General features: G+C 32.3%; 2 protein-coding genes across 14 annotated transcripts in view; one reads left to right on the forward strand and one right to left on the reverse strand.

Moving 5' to 3' along the window:
• LOC130450233 (disks large 1 tumor suppressor protein) overlaps positions 1 to 22,745 on the forward strand; it is a 1,338,131-nt gene that overhangs the window by 614,999 nt on the left and 700,387 nt on the right. The window lies entirely within an intron of this gene.
• Positions 1,452 to 4,251, reverse strand: LOC130450390 (larval cuticle protein A3A-like). Its single transcript, XM_056788764.1, has 3 exons — positions 4,223 to 4,251; positions 1,885 to 2,125; positions 1,452 to 1,825 (listed from the first exon to the last, which is right to left on the reverse strand). Exons 1-3 carry the CDS (start codon positions 4,232 to 4,234, stop codon positions 1,452 to 1,454), a joined length of 627 nt encoding a protein of 208 aa, XP_056644742.1. The 5' UTR covers positions 4,235 to 4,251.

Genomic DNA, 22,745 nt, shown 5'->3' on the forward strand with positions numbered 1-22,745 from the left:
ATTAGGGAATGCAACAATAAAACCTACTTAATGTTGAAGGTAATTTGAGAAAGAATCACAGTTGTAAGGAAAAAGTTTCAACATAACTGGTTTTTACTTAGATGTGGGTTAACGGGAGCGTATGAACGGAAGAACTAACAAATATAACAATAACTGATAATATAAACGACAAGGTAACATGCTGCTCATAAAACTACCATAAAACATTTTTTATAATTGGGCAAGGACAGTAGATATTATACAGGGAATATTTGTCTTTATGGCCATCCCATACTCCACACAAAAAATTATTCATAAATTATAGAATATTATTGCGGGATGCGAGAAAACATGATATCGATTTGATTTAAATTGGCAAGTTATTGTGCATTTTTTGCATTGTTAAATATTGAACCCTCAACTAATTCTGAATGTGGAGTAGTTAGGTAAAGGTCGTGGCTCCGCGTTCCTAAGTGGATAGCCGGGCAACGGTCTTTCTGAAATTGGAGAAGCGTGTTTACGAATATGGCAAAAGGATACAAAAATAAAAATTTTTAATCTTTTGAAAAAGTCCCTGTAGTGAGCTCTGCTATATAGTTTGAGTCGCACCACACGTGCCTCAGAAGGAAAGAGCATATCGAAGATGCGACTCGATAAGGCTGTTAAGGAGGTGGATAAGTTCAGTTCTTTGGAAACTGATCTCAGCGCAAAACAGGAGGCACTTAAGGCGGCAATATGTAACTCCCATTTCAAGGAATTGTCCACAACAAGTACTAGGAGTTTTTTAGGTTCAACGACGTCGATGGTGGTGTTATTAATTGAAAAAGGTTGCAATTTATTTTTATATTATAAAACTAGGACAATAGAAATGGTCCTATTTAGTACCTTGAGATCAGGGTTGCTCCAAGAGAAACTATTATCTTCTTCAAATATTTTCCCACTGATGTCTAGATAGGCGATGTCATTTATAAAGAGAAAAAACAAAATAGGGCCTAGTACTAAACCTTGGAGCACTCCATATTTTTTTGAAATCGCTGATACCATAGTCTCAAAAGTTATGACATTATCACCATGGATAAATTTCTATATTGTTTCTTCTGAAATTCAATTCCACTTGAAATCACATTGAATGTTGATGTATTTTATCCATATTTCACGATTAATACTGCAAAAACAATCTAGCTAAAGCCACCACTAGGATACTAAACTAGCAAATCTCAGCATAAATGACGAATACGTAAATAATATATTCCTGACAGTTTAGGATTTTATATCAATCATTATTAAGAGAGTTGTTATTTAACTTCAATTCCATTCTTTATAAGCTAGTTTCGTATAGCACTTCTATTCCATCGTCCAATTTTATCTCAAATATTAACATATAACGTTCAGTACAGATATAAAAAAAAACTATTCTCAAAGTCTTGTCCAAATTATATTGTACAGAAATTTACATATTTACAGTGATCAATTTAATGAATTAAATTAGCAGAGTAAGACAAATGAGCGGGTGCAGCGTAGGCATAAGGGGCAGCTACTCTGGTTAAAGCTGGAGCAGCGTATCCGATGGGAGCAGAGTAGGATAAGTGCGGAGCAGAATAGGATACATGAGGGGCTGTGTAGGATACATGAGGAGCAGCATAGGACAACGCCGGAGCTGCTAATCTAGCTACGGTCGGTACTGCGACAGCAGCTGGAGTGGCGATTTTGGCTACAGCGGGTGCAGCAACAACAGCTTTAGCTACAAGGGGTTCTTTACGGACAACGGCATTGAATCCATTCACATCATCAGCGGTATAATCTACAATACGGCGGGTACCATCGGCGTCGTTCAATGAGTAAGAACCTAGACAAAAATCCAAGTTAACAGTCAAATTTTCCAATTCTCAAAGTTGAACATTTTACCTTGTACAACATTTCCGCTTCTGGTTTCCACTTGGTTTTTGTTGTCACCTGTCAAACTGTCTTGTACATCGTATCCAAAGGAATATTGTGGGTTGTGGTCGTAATCTTCAGCAACAACGGCCCTCGCAATTGGAGCAGCAACAGCTACGGGAGCGGCAACAGCTGGGGTATGAACTAGAGGGGCAGCATAAGGAAGAACTCCGGCTCTAGCTACCGATACAAAAGCGGCGAGAAGAACAAACTGAAAAAAAAATTTTCCCATAAGAAAGTTTCATAAATGGGATCACAATCATAATAAACTTGTACTACTGACAGAAACCTCTTTCGTATAATGTGAGATTATCTTCTGATTTTGGTAGTTGAACAAATTGATGCTGTATACATCCACACTTAGGAATCGAAGCAAGGGCTACTTATTTTTTCACAAGGGCTACTTATATTTCTGAATGCGACGAATAAATTATGTTCGATGCAAATATAGCTTAGTTTATTATTATACATTAAAATGAGCTTAATATTTGTACAAGGAAACTACATTTGATTCAAATGTGACAAGTTCCACTCATTTGTTAGTCGGTCTATATTAACAAATCAACTATACAGAACTGAATTTGTGTTAACAACAATAAAACATGAGAATTGTGAATTCTGCTTTTAAGATATACAGTTTTATATTAATATATTTGGCAACATATACCTCAATACAAAGATATTTGAATCTTGAATAAATTCACTTCTTAACTGTGAAATATTCTATTCTGAAACTGTTCAGGGAAGTGGAATCTACGATTCAAGATACTCCTATCAAAAACAATCCACAATTATGAGGTTTAGTGGTGGAGCTGGCTATTCAATCAAACCTCGTCAGTCATTCCATCTCTCAAAATATAATTAATTCAAATATCATCTACACAAACATTCGCTTTTTTGAAAAATTTGTTTCATGAAACTTGTGAGTTAATTTGATTGGTAAATTTTCGTATCCACATTTTCACAAAATTACAGTCATTCGTTGTTTCAAACTTGCCCTTCCCCAAATAAATCCTCTAAAGTGGTGGTCAGGAAACTCTCATTAAAAGTGTATAAATGTTTTTTGATTTAACAAGTATCAGTCCAAAACAGCGGGATCCAAAATGGGAAATACATTTTTCGACGTCGTCTGCTATACTGACCATGGTGTCCTTATTGCCAATACTAAAGATAATCTCCGAAGGCTACTACTTCTCTTTAACACTTAAGCAAAACGACTAATCATGCTCATCAACATCTAGAAGGACCACGTTCAAAGAACCGATACGATGTAAGTTGGAAATCGACTCAAAAATTATCGAATAAATGAATGATTTTAAATACCTTGGGTAACGAGGAAACTTTTTTAACTAAGTGAGAAAACAAACAAAGATAGCGGATCGAATTTCAGGATGCCTGAAAGATATGTTTTGAAAAAATAAATACGTAAATACTGAAAGTAAAACTCAGCAGAAAAAATACCAGATTTGGGTAAGACACTACAGACGATGATAACGGTCGAAATAAAAATAATGAAAATTATACATGGCAAAACTCTACATATGACATAATACGGGATGAAGATATTAAACAGCAAAGTGAAATACTGATAATTGTAAAACAAACATAAAAAGAATAAAAGACAGTAGACTTATTAAGAACGCAAGAATAGACAACCACTAGTAAGACCTCCTGAACTATGGCGAAAATGCTGGATATCTTCTTCCGGGGAAGACTTCTGGCAATAAACAAGCAGTAGTCTACTAATATGGTCATCCATGTTAGAAAGAAGAAGAAAATAATAACTAACTATTCAATTTACAAAAATTTAAGAATTAACAGAAACTATTAGAATATATAAACGTCTCATTTGCAATACACATGTTATTGAATGAAAAAAAAATATGGAAAATTATAAAAATGTTGGATTATTTGACTATCCAGAGCCGCAGATTGAATTTCAGTATTAACTACTTTACTGCTTTGAAGCCAGTTACATGAAGATAATGAGATTGCTATCATCGAATAGGTTTTTTCAATACCTTTTAAATGAAGTTTAATTTAAAAGATTCTATTTATAATTATTGATCGAAATGACCTTGACTTGATATTAGGTTCCGAAATGTCAGAAAAATTTTGAGAAGCACTATATAAAAAACTGCTTGAATCGATTTGAGAAATAATCTAATTTTATCTTAAGAAATTGAACAGAAACATTTTCAGTCATATAAATTGTAAACATAATCATTTATTTTGATAATTCCTCTAACAAAAACTTGATAATATGATAAATATTATAACGAAAATTAATAATTAAAGAACACTTTACCTTGTAAGCCATGGCGTATAGTTAGTTAGCTGTGAAAGGCTGAGATATTGTGATGATAATCCTCTAGAACCTCGTATTTATATTAGGGTATCAGTTCTTTACGCACTCTTAAAAATCATTTACCGGTTCCTTAAAAAAAGTTGAAGTTGCATCGTGGTCGACATCTAGTGTTCCGGTTTGGGTGTAGGCTGTTGATTGTTTCGCAAGGACCACGCCTGTCCTGATGTGGATATGTCAAGTTCAGTAGGTCCATTATTTTTCAGTCACCATCGAGGAATCCGAATTGATACGACACATTTTAATAGATCAGTTTTTATTTTAATTAGTTTTTAACGTAAATCTTATTTTAATATTTCTCGAGTCATTTGTCATAAATGTTTGTAAAATGTAACGACTATTTACAGAGTTTTGTGTAAAACTATTACTATTTAACTAGTAATTTAACTAAAATTTATTTTCATATGCGAATATACGTCGTCTATAGCTTCATGTGAAAGGTATATACAAACAGAATCTGATCGCATCTTGTTTTTTCTTCGCTATATGTAGTGAATTTTAAAAATTTAAAAAATATATTTTCAAGTTATTGACAGATGATTGTACGTAGCAGATATTGTTAGCTAGCTTCCATGTTTTGGTAAAACTAAATCTTTGTAGGCTTTTTTATTTCTATAAATACAGGCAAATCTGAGCAATCAGAATAACAAATTTTAACAATTTACCATGTTTGGAACTGAAAATGTAACCTAATCAAAATTCATTGGAATTCATCATATATTATTTGAAATAAAACATAAAATCAGTTTAATACTCAATAATTGTCGAGTGGTTTATTCCAAACAAAAGATGCATGCTAGGAGGATAAACTAAACGATTGTATTGGCTACAAAAACATATAATGTGAAATTTATTCTCGTGTTTCGACGTTGAAATTGACGCTGCTGTATTGATTTGGAATATGCAGACTCATTCATGGTTATAAATATGATGAGACAATCTCATTACGACTGAATTTCCCATAAATGTAAGTCCACTCAGATATTTTTTGAAATAAACTGAATAACACATAGAAGGAACATGGTGGAAACTATAAGATACATCCTTTTAAAATAAGAAATTTTACGAGCAAAATAAGCCAAGATCTCCACACCTTAACTATGAATAAATAGCTTAAGGAAGCAGCAGATAATGAATTTCTTATGTCCAAAGTGTCTCTACAAAAATGAAATTTTAACATATTATTTCATCGGTGTCTTACACAGATTGAATTGAGTTATATTCCTTTAAAAAACGAAGATATAGAAGATGTTAATAAATACAGTCTGATCGTTTACCTTGTCAAGTGGATTTTGCGAAATTTTAGAAAGTATCTATCACCGTCTCCAATGCATGTATTTCTAAGTTCTATTTTTTTTTCGTGCTTATTTTTATCAGTTTTCTTAATAGTACCAAACAAATAATTTTGTGAGGATCATTTTTACTTTTATCGTTTTATTTTTGTATCCAGCTTAGTTCCGTTTGATAAGTGTATTGACGGATTGAGTTTCTCGGAATCGAATTCACTTCTCAAATTATCGTCAGATAATTTAAATTCATAATTTCCTTCTACTAGTGAAATCTTGCAACACCGTTTATTTTTTATCCAGTGCTTCGTTACAAATTAACAGCACCTTAACAAGAATTGTAAGTTACCCATTATTTCTATTGAGTAAAAAATATCACAATTATTCAAATTTTATTTCAATAGTTGTTCATCCAAATTGTCGTTTGTGCTTTATAAAGTTGTAGTTAGACATAGTTAGCATAAGATGAAGATTGTAATCGCTTTCGATTTTTGTATAGTTCTTCCAATTTCAATTGCAGAAGACAGCTATACGAGGATCAATCAGTCCACGTGGACTAATCATCTTCACTGTTTACCAATGAAAACATAGAATCGTAAATATAAATACATTTCTATTGGCCCAAGTTGTCGTAAACCAATATACACAATTCCTTCGAAATATTCCAGGCAAAAAGTCTGCAAAAAGCAGTGGCGTGTTGAGATAAACTCAATTCATAAATTTCTTCAAATAAATACGGCGTTTGCTTTGATACAAGCAGCTAAATACATTAAGCAAGAAGCAAAAGGATGCAAATTCTTGACTTTTGACATGTGGTATGGAACCATTCGAATACTAAACTCGAACGACTCGTTTTAGTTCTAGAATCTGGAATATCAATTATTAAGGATTTTTCCGAAATTTGTTGCTTCGTTATATTTCTAAGCTCTTGATTATGGCCAGTACTGCTCACTCTAATCATGAGGAAACTAAAAATAAATGTGATGATAATACACACAATATTTCAATTCTTTGTAGACTGTGGATAGTTAGGGCAATCGTTCTAGCTTCCGAGTCACTTTTCACCTGCAGTTTAGAAGATATTTTATGTGTGACACTGCAGCTCACTGACTCCTACCAAAAAAGCTTGATTTTCTGGAGGTCTTTTATCCCACCTCTCAAGGTTTTAGTACTACTCCTTCGAGGTATATAGGCTCTTTACTGAAATTCGCAGAATATTCGCAATGTAGATGCTCTGCTGTTTCTATGGTTGGTCGCAGAATCTGCAGTTGTCGTCCTCTACGATGTTTATTGTTTCAAGGTAGTATTCGAAGGGGTCAGAAGACCAACCACCAATTTAATATAGTTTCTGGTCAACACGAGTAATTCCTCAAATTTGTTTGCTCCAATAAGACTCCATATGATTCTTTAGTCATATATTCAGTTTGTTGCTCATGAGATGGCGGTAGTGCTTTAGGCCAAAATATTGAGTCGTCTCTTCTATGACATAGCTACCTGCTATAGTCTGATTGCCTAATAACCACATCAAGATTATTTCGTTTCTATTAGGTAGTGATTCTAGAGTTTCTGTCTAAATACGTTTGAGTACATATGTTTATTTCTAGCAGCTCTGTCTCATAAACAATAACTTATTTTCTTGGTGTTATAAAAAGCTCGCACTTTGCTTAATCCAGCTTCTTGCTCTAGCTTCCAATCATTAGTATAACGAAGAAAAAGCATTCCAGAAGATCTCTATTGACCTATTATTGGCAGTCATAGAAAGTCTGTGTCTGTCCATCTAATTTCCACAGTGGAACCATTAATTTTGAATATTATAGTAATATTATTAATATTTAGTGTATTTCTTAATATCGAACAAATAGTGCATAAAGAAGGCGATCGCATAGTTTTTGATAATCTTTCAAAATATGCAAGTAATACTTTTTAGAAGATGTTTTTTCAGATTTTTTCCCACCTTCCTCTAGATTTAAGCGGCAACAAGTTAGATGTGAGTTTGATCTTTTACTAAAATCTTCAAAAGTAATAAAATGTTGTTGCAAAAATTAATAACATTAATGACATGACGCTTATTCCAAAACATGTTAAGAGAACACAACACTCACAGGTATAATATGTTGCCGATATTCAGGGGCATCATTCATTATTTTAACCCAAAATGTGTCTCGACATTGCTGATAAATAAATAGTTAATATATTTTTCAATTGATTTAATTTATGTTAATAGACCAAATAAAGTCGAACGTAGAACATTTAAAATTTAAATCTTATTTAAAAGCACGTGTTATTATAGTAAAATATCAATTACAAGGAATGTCGACTGGCGATTGTTGAAGTTTTCAGATGTGGGCGTAGAAAAAACTGTTTAAATTTCGTTTGAGCCGGATTTATCTTCGCAACTAAGTTGGAATTTCTGGAACTGTTAGTGATATTCATACTGAACACACTGTTTACACTACCACTACACCAACTCTCAACATTATACTGTTTGACGCGCGATTCGATAACCAAGTTATAGGTAAACTGTTTACATCAGTTTCTGAAGATGATAACTTGGTTATCGAAACGCGCGTCAGTGTAATTATGAGTGTAGGTCTAGTGGTAGTGTGAACATTATTTAACAGTTTTTCATATTTCCTTACTTTAATTGTTGATCTAATATGTATTTAATCTCATTGCACCTTTACGATAAACTTACGTAAAAAAATCAAATATTTATTCACAAATATTCTACGTTGCATTCTGAATATGAGTCTAATAACAATTACACTGGCAGAAAAAGGTCCTATTTTGTCAGGGAGTGACAAAAACATCCATCACGCTGAAAATGAATTTTACGCCTTCGCTCCGAGGCTCCAATTCGATCCAATTCAGTTGTCAAGCAAATACAAATATACTTTCCGATTTAACGTATCCTTTAGAAAATACGATCCGATTATTCGATTTGGTGAATCAGTACACCAAACATTTACTTTTTCAGTATAACGATAGATTCTGTTTTACTAGCCTAATAACGACAGTTTTAGAATAGAAGGATTTCATTTCTCGTGAACTTTGCTTGGTATTTTACTGAAAAAACTGAACAATTGAAGTTTTTTTCACGATTAATCAGGGAAAAATATAGAGTCGTGTTTCAAAATGGAACGTACCATTGCTTTTGTAATTTCGACATTTTAGTCCATAGGTAAGACACTAGCTGTATCATCTCTCTCATTGACACTTTTGCCGATTGATATTTTCATTTTATATCGTCTAGTTGCGCAAAATATTTCTACCTCCTATGATTAGTTGAATATTTGCAACTATTGTTTCATCGGTAACTTATTTCGCTAGTAATGATATTTAAAAAATAAGGTGAAGTAGATGAAATTACATTACATAAAATTGTTATATTACAAATTGAGTTAATGAAAATATCAAATATTCGAGCTCATCAACTTCACGTCCATAATTCAGCTCCATTTATCATTTTCTAGCAGACACTTTTACGAGTACGTAATATTCGTATGTGAAATGGTTCACCCTCCGTAATTTAGGTGACCACCACGCGCAAAGTTGAAAAAGGTTAACCGTGTGGAGGAAAAAATTTTGCTTTCTGCAACCTTGCCTCGCCTCCCTCAAATTCCATTCATGTCAGTTTTTACGTCCGAGTAAAAGGATTCTAAGCCAAGATTCTAACACGAAGCCTGTGATTACAATACTTGGCTGATAGAGATTTGTGGAATTCGAATTAAATAGATTTTAGTCATATTAAGCGAAAGTACACGTTTCAGCACCCAATGGTGCTAAAACTGAACTCACTAACACTTACAATTATACTGTTTGAAGCGTGTTTCGATAAGCAAATTATCGTCTTCAGACATTGAAGGTAAAGTAACACCTGTCAACTTCATGTCCCTATTATATCCTAAATTTTCTCACTAATGAACCTTTTACACGAAAAATAATTCAAGCAGGAAAATTTCTTCTTCACATTTATCCCTTACCTACTAAAATATAGAGTGGGTTATAAGGAATATGCCCTTTGTTTCTATTTAAACCGTTTCTACATTCAACAATTCCAATTTTCCCAAATGCATCCGACAGTTTGTTATTGAATACATTTTTAAACCAACTATTATTGTATCCGTCGACATGTGTGATGATTGTACATCATTAGCATCAGGGAAATTTTTAAAGGAACCGCCAATTATTATTCACGCCCTGGAAAACTGTTCACACTTTTGTCTGTTGCAAGTTTTTGAGATTTTCTATGATATTACTATGATATTAATATTTTAACTATCTAATTCGTCTACAATTGCTACATTCATACTATACCCTTTGTAAGCACTAGCACTTTAAACTTCTATTTATCGTATAGAGCTGGATCCTTTTCAGTTTTTTCTCACATGATACTCCTCCTTTTCTCTGCCCTCCATAAAAAGTAAGTAGTTTATATATGTTATATTTTACTCTTTCATATATTTGACGAATTTGTCGTGTACTTTTTTTCATGAACTTATTCCAATTTTTGCGGTATTTCCTTCTTTTCCAAATAAAATAAAATGAGTAACAACTGTTGCTATAGACATTGATTTTTTTTTGTATAATTCTCAAAGAAGTGGCATTTCTAATGATTATAAATATTGACGTTTAACAATTAAAAAATATCAAAAAATAGTAACCAAGTTTGGTTTTCTGGATTAAATACTTCATTTTGGGTGGATTATGTAGCTACAATCTTTTAAGCAGTTGATCTAAATTTTGTAACATGGACTTTGTAGCATTATTATATTTAGCTAATTTGAGAAATGCATCAATCAAGACCTCTTCAATAATATTTCTTTCGATAATGTTTTTCTTGTTCTATTCGGATGGTTATTTTTCAGAGATATAGATAAATACCCTTATCTACATAGTTTAACCTATCTAATTCGGTGAACGCGATATTTTTTTTAGAATTTGAATTGTACATTTTTTATAACATTATTTGATTTTTTTTTTTGGTTAGAAAATTGAACAATCTAGTAGTTTCTGGACATTTCATATAGTTCTTAGAGGAAAAGATCTTGTAGATGCTTTACCCAATTTAGAAATCTTAAACATCTGAAAATTTTAAGAATACAATTATCAAATAGTATAGTTCATATTTTATAAATACGCAACGCACCAAATTTAGAAATGAGAAATAATGTTTACTCCTTGTATAAAATTCATCTAACAAACCGTCAGTCCACGTGGACTTCATCGATATGTGTCAAAATTCATCATCTCCACTGTTTACCAATGAAAATATCGAATCGTAAACATAAATGCATTTTTATTGGCCGAAGCCGTATGTACACAATTTCTTCGAAATATTCCTGTAAGAAATTCTGCGATAATCATTGGCGGGGCTTGAGGTGAGATTAATTTAAATCATAAATTTCTTTAAATAAATAGAAGTATGGCTTTCTTTAGACCATGGGCGAAGAAAGACAATAATAAATAATAAAGATTTAGATATGTGTTGAACATGTTTTCGAAGAACAAAATAAATCTTACACTACATTCTTACATTATTATATTTAAAGATACTTTGGAATTTAAATTTTAATTTCTTTTGTTTTATTTGAAAAGAATTTATTTTCCTCTATGGTTTATGTTTTGAAATTTCGTTTTCCAAAAAAAAAACCAATGGGGTACAAAAACGGCTCAGATCACGTCTGGTACTCTGTTCAAACCAAACGCCCGTACAGTCAGGTACATTTTACTCGTCTATTTACGGTTAGATTCAGTTGTAGCAAGTTAATGAGATATAATAATGATTTTTTTCCAAGTTCCAAGTAGGACTACAATTAAGTGCATCTGTCTAAATAACTGCCGTTCAATTTATAGTGATTCGATTCCTTTTTAACGAATACTTTCTCGCATAAGCTATACATATTTTTAAAAATGATAAATTCATAAAATGAGGTATATACGCCTATGGTACATCAAACAAAATTGTCGGCAAGGATTTTTATAATCTGCAATTGATATTGGAAGAACTATATACCAAATAAACTATGGGCAATTATGTTTTGTAAACTATCATAAAACTTTATTTATAATATCGTATTTATTTGTTACTAAAAATTAAAATATTTTTTCTCTGCACACAATATGACCAATAATAATGGCAATTGAAAAGAATAAACACGTTTTTTCCGTTGAGACTGTATCTTTCTTATAAACCGCACTCGTTCTGCTGCCCTTCCAGCTGAAAAATAATACCTATAATTTATTTAATGTGTATACAAGGTACCAGTCTGGTACTCATATTTTTCTTTTTAAACAAGTCATTAAGGAATATGAAATTACAGGCTTCACATTTTTTTAGTTATTATATAAGTAGAAACTGTTTAAAAATTATGGAAATATTATCGTTTCATGATAAGATAATTACTTCATCATTTATGCAGTTGTAAGTTCAATAATAATCATCTCATGATGAATCGGTCCATTTTACAAATACTACTATCAATAGCTTCCCAGTAATACAAATATTGTCTTTTCTTTATATGAAAATATTCATTAAATTATTATTCATTGATCTGAAAATCTATGTAAAATGATTTATACCATATCGAAATTGAAAGAAAATAATAAGCCTTTCCTCAAGTTAGTAAAAATACACTCTGATTAACTTATCCTACAAGAAATGTTTTGAAATAGAAACAATTTAAAATCAAGAGCCTCAATTATTAGTAAATGATTAGGCTTTTATCAAGAAAAAAGTTGATGGTAAATATTAGTGAACAGTATAAAGTGAAAATATGTCAGTTTTAATCTTCTTGATAAGAAAAAAAAATACTATGAGCTAACAAAAGGAAATGTATCTAGAAGGATATCAAAAAAGCAACTAGCCAATATAATTAAAGAATCAATTTAAAGATGAAGAAGCGAATACAAAAAGGAGAAAGCGAAAGAAAGAGTGCGATTGGACACAAAGTCCAGAGCCTCGCGTGTCTCATTATCATAGGCTTCTGATGAGTAGGTACACGCCAAAATAAACGAATCTGTAGAGAAAACTGTTTTTGTTTTGGTATTTTTAGAAAATAAATTCAAAGTGTTGCTTTAACAATACCGTAATGTGAAAAATGAAGAAAATATCATCCAAAGAATTTGATTCTGAGAAAGTTAAAGCCGTTTCTCGGCAAAGTAAGTCATTTCAAAGGTGTAATATTATCCATTGTTCATTTAAAAAGGCATAAATCGATAATTGGCTATTATATTGATTTTCTTATACAGTTTTAAAACCGAATCTAAAAAAAACAGCCACATTATTTCCTTATTACGAAAAAAATAAGCCGAACTGTGTTACGATTCATTCATTCATCCTCAGCCATATTCAACTGATTTAGCTCCATTCTTCAAAATTTGAAAAGGCCTTGCTGGAAAGTGATCACAGACTAATGGTTATATAATATTGAAGACAAACGCGTATTTTGGGAAAGATTATTACAAAGTCCACCCATAATCCTCACTCTAAAATACAATCCAAAATAGCTTGTATGAAATTATCAAATTGTTCTAGAGTGTAAATTTTTGTCTTTTTAACCACGAATTTTTCGATATTGATCCAACGATATATGTTTTTAGTGGGGTGTGCTACAACTCCTGTCGATTTTTAATGCGCCAACTCGGAACGGGGATATTTCAGGTAAACGAAAAGGTAGTCTGAGTATATTATAGTACCTAATCCACTTTGTAAAGTTGGAAAATCCAGAAATAAAAACCTTTGAACTGCTTTTTAACATTAGGTAGTTACTTAAACAATATGCAATCGAGAGATGAATTTTTAAAATTTGCGGAAATCCTAATTTGTGAAATTCCATATAACATAATAATGCATACTTGGAATTGCTTCAAATTCCACCCCTAATATTGCCACTACCCTTTGTCAAATTAAAATAATAAATTGCTTCGTTCATTCTTCAAACATTTAACGTGGTGTGAGTGTTTGAGAATTGAAGTTAAAAATGGCATTAGTAGTAGATTTGATGCTAAGGCAACAAATTACTAGTAATTTAATTTTAAATTTAAACAACAGAACTTACAAAAAAGTGGCAAAATCCTTTGGTGTTGCTCAGTAGAAGAATGTAAAGCAAAGTGTCATACCGATTGAGTTAAGTTAGGTTAGGATTGATTGGGTTCATTCCATAATTAAAATCCCGAGCTGCATGATCTTCCGTCGCGAGTTGTTTAATCTTCAGGACAACCACGATCACGAGTTGGCACATTGTAACAGTTTTTTGGAGGGTATTAAAATCACGTCCATTTAGTGCTAACCTCGCTAATATATGCTATTATTATGCAGGTGATTTATACTTATATTTGTATATCGTGCTGAAATTCTTCTTCATAAAATTGAATCTTTTGTAAACCATCGAATTAAAAGCTATATTTTTGTTTATCATTGAAATGCATCATCCTTCTGAAATTTTCAAGTAAAATATTTTTTAACGTCGAACTTGAATTGAAATTTTAATTATCCAACTGTATTATCCATTCATTCAGGTGTTTTCAAAACTCAGGTTCCGTAACAGATAATTAACATTATAAATAACATATCCAACGTAAGCAGGACTACTTTTGAAAACGTGTTACGTCTAAATATCATCCAGCTCTCACCTGAATGTTATTTGAAAGTAACATACAGGTTTTCATGGTTATTTAAAAGATACCAATTTGTAAAAAATAATGGCACTCAATTTTTTATTGTATAATATCATTCGCATGATTTGAGGATTAAGTCAAAGACGAAAAAAGCAACGATCAACAAAATCATGTAATCGGAAATTGGTGGAAAGCAGATATATCAATGCCATTTTACTTGAATATGATCATTTGATAAAAAAAGTGTAACAATGTAGATTAGCTCATTTTTATATTACAATAATTAATATTCCAAATAATAATATATTGCTGGATATTATCGAAATAGATGTTTATCACAATATATTTAATTCGAGCTTTACGATCAAGTGCTATTCTTCTAATGAAAAAATTAAAACTATAGAATATGCTTTGTTATATACAGGGTGTATTAAGTTCACTATACGGGTTATATCAACAAATTTTACCAAAAAAAAAAGAATAGACATCTGGAAAATTCCTGAACTCGACTTAAGATATCTGCTCTTATCAATATGAGTTTCTCAAAAATTTCAACTATTCTGAACGCTTAGTTGAGTGAGTCGTTATAAAGATTTTTCTGAAAATGGAAAAAAACGACTATTGAGCTGTGATTATTATTAAATTATATATACTAATAAATAATTATTTTTGGAAACAATTACGCCTACGCAAGTGGAAGAGAAGCTAGAAAAAGTGTATGTGGACTCTGCATCATCATATAAGCCCGTAAAATTTTAGGCAGTTGAATTCAACCGTGACGGTATGGCCTCTTTTATGCACGCGTTTTTTTGTCGCTTGTCGCGGGGCGACAAAAAACGCGGCGTTATTTTACGAAACAATATCCAAGGTTTCTTGTCGCGTGCCGTTTTCAAATTTGATCAGTTTCAACTGTTGCAAGTGGACCACACAACGGCAGTGATTAAAAATGGATACGTTTGTTTTTACTGATTTGGTATATAAAAATTTCATTGAAAAAAGACGCCAGAGACGTTGAGATGTGGATCCAATTGATAGTACAAGTCCTCTCATAGGCGCATATTATACACTTCATGCTGAATTGAGACTCGACAGGGAGAAATTTATTTTTATAACAAATGTGGAGCTGGTACGGGTATTTGCGTTTGAATCAGGGGAAATGTTATCAATGACGTTGAGGTAAGTACAAACTAAAGACCAGTATTGATAAAATAAATATAATAATAGTGTTAATGTGTAGATACACATTTGTTTAAATCAATGATAATATAGATTCAGCTTCGGACATAATGGAATCCTCTCATTCTATTTGAGAATTTTCTGGTATGGCCACACTCTCTATAGCATTACTATAACTGCGAGTACTGCCACTACTATTGAATGGACAAAATATGTGCTCCGGTGATACTGTGGGACATGATGTGTGTGAGGACCTAGGTGGTACTGCAGAATATGGCATACATAACGGCTCAAGTGATACTACAGAATATGATGTTCGTGCAGGCATTGACGTATGGAAACTTATTTATTATTAAAATTAAAATTATATGTACATACTTTTATATTGTACTAATAGATGATACTGCTGATGAATGAATAGATATAGAATGAGTTGTTAAAATACAACCATAGCGAATAGACTGATAAAATACTTGCTTACCAATTTCCTACTTTCCATTTTCAGTTTTTTTACTGAATTCAGGAATAATGATTTCGCTAATTTCCTTCCACGTATCTCTTTTCAATTGCCTGTTTTTGTAATCTTCTAATGTTTAATCCCACAAACACGAGTTTCCTTTTATTGCGTCAATAAAAAATTCAACGTCCAAATTTTCCATGGTACTTCTCCATACATCAACAGAACTCTGCAAACTAACTGATCGAAATGACAACGACAAACGGTAATAAACGCGCAGCATAAAAGCACCAATTGAAATTAATGTACTTTTGAAACGTCTGTCGTGACGCGTTTTGTAATTCCACGCGACAGGATTTCAGTACGCCGCGACACAGGCGGCGAGCGGCTGATTGACATCGATGCATAAAAGCGAACATTTAACAACGTGCTTTTAGAAAACGTCACGTTTTTGTCGCCCCACTGGTCGCAAGAGCTATCCAAGCCAGTAAACGCTGTGACGATAAAATAAATTGGATAGAGTTCATAAGAAAATATGATTTATATCCAAAAGAAGTGTTTAATGTTTACTAATATCACACAAGCTGAAGCATCAAGTCCAGTATGTGTTCGAATAAAGAACCATAGTTAAGTTATTTTTCTGCGATTCCTGAAAAGTATTTATGGCGATTCCGATAGTAAAAAATATGAGAGGACAAGATATTCCGGGCGAGGATAAGGCAGCTATTGCACTTTAAGTTAAATCCCGGTATCACAGAGCACGTTGAATACATCAAAAATGCAAAGACATCTAGCCAAAGTCTCTTGAATGGAAGAATATTTTGTCAAATTTTGTCTCCTTGCGACGTATATTAGTCACATTGAAATCTGACAAAAACACGAGATTCCAAGAACACTTTGTGAAATCGAACGCAATTATCTCAGAACTGAAGGAAGCGAGTGCTAAGATGGAAGAGGACGATAAAGTCTGTCATCAACTGTCATCGATGCCCTCAAAATTCAACACCAACAACAGTTTTGGAAACAACAGATCAGGAGTTAACTCACGATTTGGTCAATAGTAAACTGTTAGATGCCGAGCTAAAATGACATTTCATCTACTTCCGATGAACTTTGTTATGAAGCAAAAGTAAGAAGATATATTGGCCAAAGAATAAAACATAATGAACGCTAATAAATTCCATACAGAGGATGAAGTTTTTCACCAAAAGGTGGCAGTTTCCGGCCAAGGGGAGAAATATACTCTTCAAGACATGTCTATGCACAAATGTGATGTGGTAATTTAGCTTAGACGCTATTAAGAAAGAGTTAAACGTTCACTCAAAATTCATGGTAATAAACCAAGGATTTACGTAATCAAACAAAACCTCTAGGTAGAACTGAATTTGTTTATTTGAATAAAGTTCTGTGTATATTTGAGGATTGGTTCTTACCACGTCTGTTTTGTATATTCGTTTTAATACTGTTTCAATGTTAATCAATCTTATAATATGTTTACTTCTTTATTGTATCAACCACTTGAAATTACAACTATCCTATTGTAGTGAAGTATGTGTTCTGTTGTTAAACAAAAATATAGTAAGTTGTTGAGTGTCTTGAAAAAGAAAGATGGTCAATTTATTGAATAAATGATTTACTTGAACATTAATATTAAATTTGATATAAAAATTACAAAAAATAAAGACGAAGAGAATCATTCTATTATTGTAGTGGAGAAGCTTCCTATTATAGTCACCATAACGAACGTAAGCCTACTTCAGTCAAAAAGGGGTTAACGGCAATTATCAAAGTACAGTAGAGACTCGATTAACTGAATTAATTGTTGTCGTTTGGTATTCTAACAGTAGAAAATACGGACAATCGAATGAATGAAGAGAATATTGCATAATACAAGTGGCTTGTTAATTTCCAATATAATTAAAACATGATATATCTTCTTAAATTACTGAAATCATGGAATAATAAACAGAGGGTGTCTCAAAAGTTTTTCATATGAGAAAATTCCTACGCGTCTATTTAAACATCTCGTTAACTTGTTAAGCTTAGTCTCTAGTTCTAGGGAGAGTACAATTTGTCCAATTTCCTTTTTTCATTTTCTATTTGTCCATTGGCGACGCAGTACGTTTAATAATAAATAGGATGGAGGGGTAGACACATTTAATGAACGAACGACACAGGGTTGGTTATTGATGATACAAGGAGAACTGTAGAAAAACAACCTTTAGTGCCAGCATTCCCTTCACAAATGGACAAACATGGCTTTCCTTGGTCTTCCTTTTCTTTCTTCTCCCTGTTCTATGTCTATAATTTTTTTCGTTGCTCTAAAATCCAGCATTCTTTGTATGTGCCGTATGAATTATATCCTTTCGGATCTTATTCTTTTAATTAGTTCTGTTTCTTTGAATAAATTTCGTATTTTGTTATTTGTTTTTTCGGTCATAATTCTCCCTCATTTTTACCATTTAATAGAGTATTTTCCTTTCCCATAATCTAACGTCTCCTCCTCTGCTTTGTTAAGAATCCATGTTTTGCATCCGTAGTTGGTCTTATCATTGTTTTGTACAGATGTACCTACACCATTCTGGTGATTTTTTGGGAGCTCATTGTCGCTTTCGGTGTTTTCAATTGTTTACTTTCCATCGTCATATTCGCTAATAGATTTCTTCTCTCGTCATCATCTTCTCTGATAACCACCCCTAAACATACCATACATCGTCATCTAAAATAATTAGGTAACAGTCAAAGATGAATTGACCGAGATTCAAGGGAAACATCGAGTAGAGATGGGTAAACAGCTCGTTGTCTGGCTAAAGATAATCTTTCTATTAGATCACGATGAAAAATGGATTTATCCAAATAACTCGAACATGGAAAATCAGTGGTTAGACAAAGAACAATTACTCGAACCCGTCGCAAAGAAAAGTCGATTCGATCGGAAAATCTAGTGGAATTATGAAAGTTTAGTCTACTTCGAAATCATTCCTACCAACCTATCAATGCCGAGGTATATAGCAGACAGTTAATTTATGACGTTTTTATCAACAAAATATGTAGTAAAGAGAATGCCAAACCACATTCTGTGGAAGGTACATCAAATAATATCGAAGAGTTTGATGGTATTGAACTCTTACCAAATCCAGCATTTAGTCTGGATCTCACCCCATCAACTTTAGCATGGGAGGAAATTTGAATCTGAAGAAGATGTTGGAAGTACTGTGCAACAATTTTTGCAACTAGCCCAAAAAATGTTTTAAAAAGCTTGCTTGCTGAAAGCTGGGTACAAACCATTAAATACGAGTATCAGTTCTTTTTCTGTATGACTAGTCAATAAATAAAATTAACATCGACATTATTTGTGCGACATCCTCTTTATTATGTACTTTAATTTAGTGATCCACTTTTGAATGTGTGAATTTATTTGATCCTCATAATTAGGAATCCTTATAAGTTAGGACAATCGATAGTTCACTGTATATTCCAGTCATTTCAGCTAAAAAATGAACCCAACTCGATATAAGAGATGATTTCGTATACACCTTCTTTTTGCCGTTCTCGAAGTTCTTACAAAACCCTCATGAATCTTCATATTTCTTTCGTATTGAAGGTTAAAGTTTGTAAAAGTTTCTCCCGCTTATCTTTGTTTCTGTTGCTGCAATGATGTTGACATTTATTATAAAAATTATAGAGCGTGAAATTTGCAACAAAGTTCATTTCACAAATTTTGCATGAGATAAATCGTTTGCGAAATAAAGGACAAAGCTCGGCGGCCATACGACATGTAATGCCAGGTTAACCGTGAATTCCATTCTGATCAACCGTAAATATTTTAAAACATGTATAACTCGAAAATAGTAATTTATTACGAGGGTTGCTATTTAAGTTTTAAAATATCGCAACACTTATAAGAATAAGTCAAATTTGATATTAACATAATAAAGTTTGACATTTTTAATGGTGAACGTATTGTGAATGTATTGTCATACGAGTGATATCTGAGATGTTTATGGATATTTGAAAAATGGAAATAAGTCACAAACACTTTCGTGATATTTTTTTTCGACTTTTGGTGGTTTTTGAACAGTGAAAACATCGAATTGATGATTAATCCGCCGTACAGTCCTTGTATGGCACCCAATGATTTCTTCTTATTCCCGTATCAAAAATAAATTGCGAAGTCAACGTATTCCTACACCCGAAGAAGGGGTTGGTGTCAAATTAAATGTTTTGGAGGTACCTCAATCTGAAAAAATGCTCCGACAATTGGTTCAAACGTATGCAAAAGTATATTAATCTTAATGAAACAAATTTTGAAAAACAATTAAGTAATATCCAATTATAATGATTTGTTTTTATTTGTCTATCTCAAAACTTAAGCTGCAGCCCTCATTTGTAAGCGACAAAAATTCATAGTGAGAGTGCTCTCTCGAATTTTCTATTGTATATTATTGCCTCCTTTCTAATTTTCAATCAATTCATTCATTAGTTTTTATATTCTTATCAATTAACTCAGTAATTCAAGTAAAATTAAATCGAGTCATTTTTATCCTTTTTTTTTCAATCAAGAGCTGTTCATATTTTATAACTCCAATTTAAGTACATATTTTTTCAACTAAGCTAGAATTTCTGGTGATATTTGCACTGAAGGCACTATAAACTACTTTAATTCCAGTTTTTGGAAAGTTAATTTGGTTATCCGAACACGTACCATACAGTACAATTGTGGGTGTTATGAAAATACTGAATAGCGTGTTGAATTTTTTTTTTATTAAAATTTATCATCTAAGAAGCTTATATATACCTTATAATTAGAAAATTACGAGTAGTTTTAAGTTATGCATCGGGAGCTGGTCGTAGTTTTAGTACCAAGAAGTCCAGAAATGATTTTGAAGCCCCAAATCCTAGTCCTGGGGTTAATAACTCATACTTCAACTATTCCTAAATTTGATAATGAACATCGTTTATATGAAGGCTGCCTTTTAAGCTTTCATAATAGAACAATACGTGAAGTTAAGGAGTTGTGGCATTTTGTGACCATTGACGTTTTTATTGCGAAGCCAGTTGCAATTTAGAAATTGACTAAGTTGTTGAATGTGAAGCAAGTTTGTGCAAAAATGGAAATCGCTCGTCAAGACTTACATTGGATAATTTTTTATGATCGGTGGTCATACCGATAAACATCGATTCTGTGTGCAACATGATTAAAGAAGATAGAGGCATCTCTAAGGATATCGCAGAATATGATACAATCAATTTTTGATGAACATTAGTTGTGAGGAATATTTCGTCGTTGTTCTGGCAAAAGACACTAAGTCCAAGCAGAAACTTTTGCAGAAGAAGGTTTAAAGTAAATAAGGCAGCGTTGTAGCACTAACACTATTAAAAAACAACTACATGTAGGATTTAGTGATTTTTGTCAGTATATAGATCAGCTTATTTTAAATCAAGTGTTGTGAATATATCTCACCTAGGATCAAATAGTGTCATAACTCAAAAAATTTTAAAATCTCTTCCATTGTATTATTGGAGCTAGAAAACTTGGAAATATCAAACAACGTCATGTGAATAGTTGCTATTGCGGTATGTTTTTTAGTTTTTGAATCATCATACAAAAAGTGAAAAGTAAAGCTCATTACTGGATGGTTTGTTTTTGACCTATGATACTGTGACACTTTGTGACTTTTGCCAGAACAACGACGATATGTTCCATATCGATTCCGCATGTTATCTCGAATAAAATATGGCAATCAACTGAATATTTAAAGGAGAACAACATTGAATGAATGTCTCATTGCCTGTATCCACTTGAGTTATTGCCTAATGACTTTTTCTTGTACCCCACTGTGAAACAAAACTATATTACTGATTTTCACTGCAGACTTCATATCTTTATATAAGTTCTTTATGAGATTCAGGTTAATGTTGGTGAATGTTGGTATTCTCAATAGTTTCCTATTTTTTCCGATTCCCAATTTATTAATATTGGTTGTCCATTTCTTTCTATTTTCACCTCTAACAACTATTTTGAAGAGAACACGTTTTCTATACAGTACCTCCCAGCTCTAAGCCCACTCTGTTCTTCTTCGTAATTAGTGTATTCCTGTAGCATTAGATTCCTTATTGGTAAATTTTAGTTGGGTGCCCTTTTTATGTATAGCTGTGATGTAAGATATTTTCCAGTTTTTGGTTATTTGGTAAAAATTAAGCTAATGATTCGAAGAGTATATTTCTTTCATTTATTATCAGTTTAGTATTAATTCCACCTGAACCCGCGACTCTCCCATTTTTTAGTTACCTGGCTGTCTTTATGACAATGTGTATCTTTTTCCTTTTATTTTATATACCTGTCTGTGATCACTGATTATATTCAGGTCTATCCTCGGTCAGAAGTGTACTATAATGCTGAATCCAGTCATGTGGGTTACCATGTGATAGTCTTTTAATTGTTTTTTTGTTAAGGAATTCCTTGTTCCACTACACTTTCGCCCTCCAATGTATGCCTCTATTTCTTGACATTTTCTATCTCAAGTTTCTCCTTTTTTTGATAATCTCGATTTTTGTTTTTCTCTTGTTTCGTTCATATTTTTAATGATCTTCTCCATTCCCTGTTTTTTTTTGTTAACCAGTTTTTACGTTTAAACTTTCCACCAATATTTTCTTTAATATCTAGAGCTTCTTTTACAACTCCATGAAATAATTTTCCAAAAGAAATTGTTGATTTTTTTCAACTACGACCTTTAATGTTTTACGATACAGATTTCAGATTTTGTTTAGAACGCCAATAGGAAGATGTATATATAAAAAATCAGCTGATTGAATATAATAATGAATAAACCAACCTAATAAACTCAAGACGTTGTCGTGCAAACGGAATCACAGTTTCACAACTTTAAAATATGATTTGGGACTTACTTTGGTAAAAACAATGAGT

The sequence above is a fragment of the Diorhabda sublineata genome, chromosome 11 (genome assembly GCF_026230105.1).
Source record: "Diorhabda sublineata isolate icDioSubl1.1 chromosome 11, icDioSubl1.1, whole genome shotgun sequence".
NCBI lineage: Eukaryota > Metazoa > Arthropoda > Insecta > Coleoptera > Chrysomelidae > Diorhabda > Diorhabda sublineata.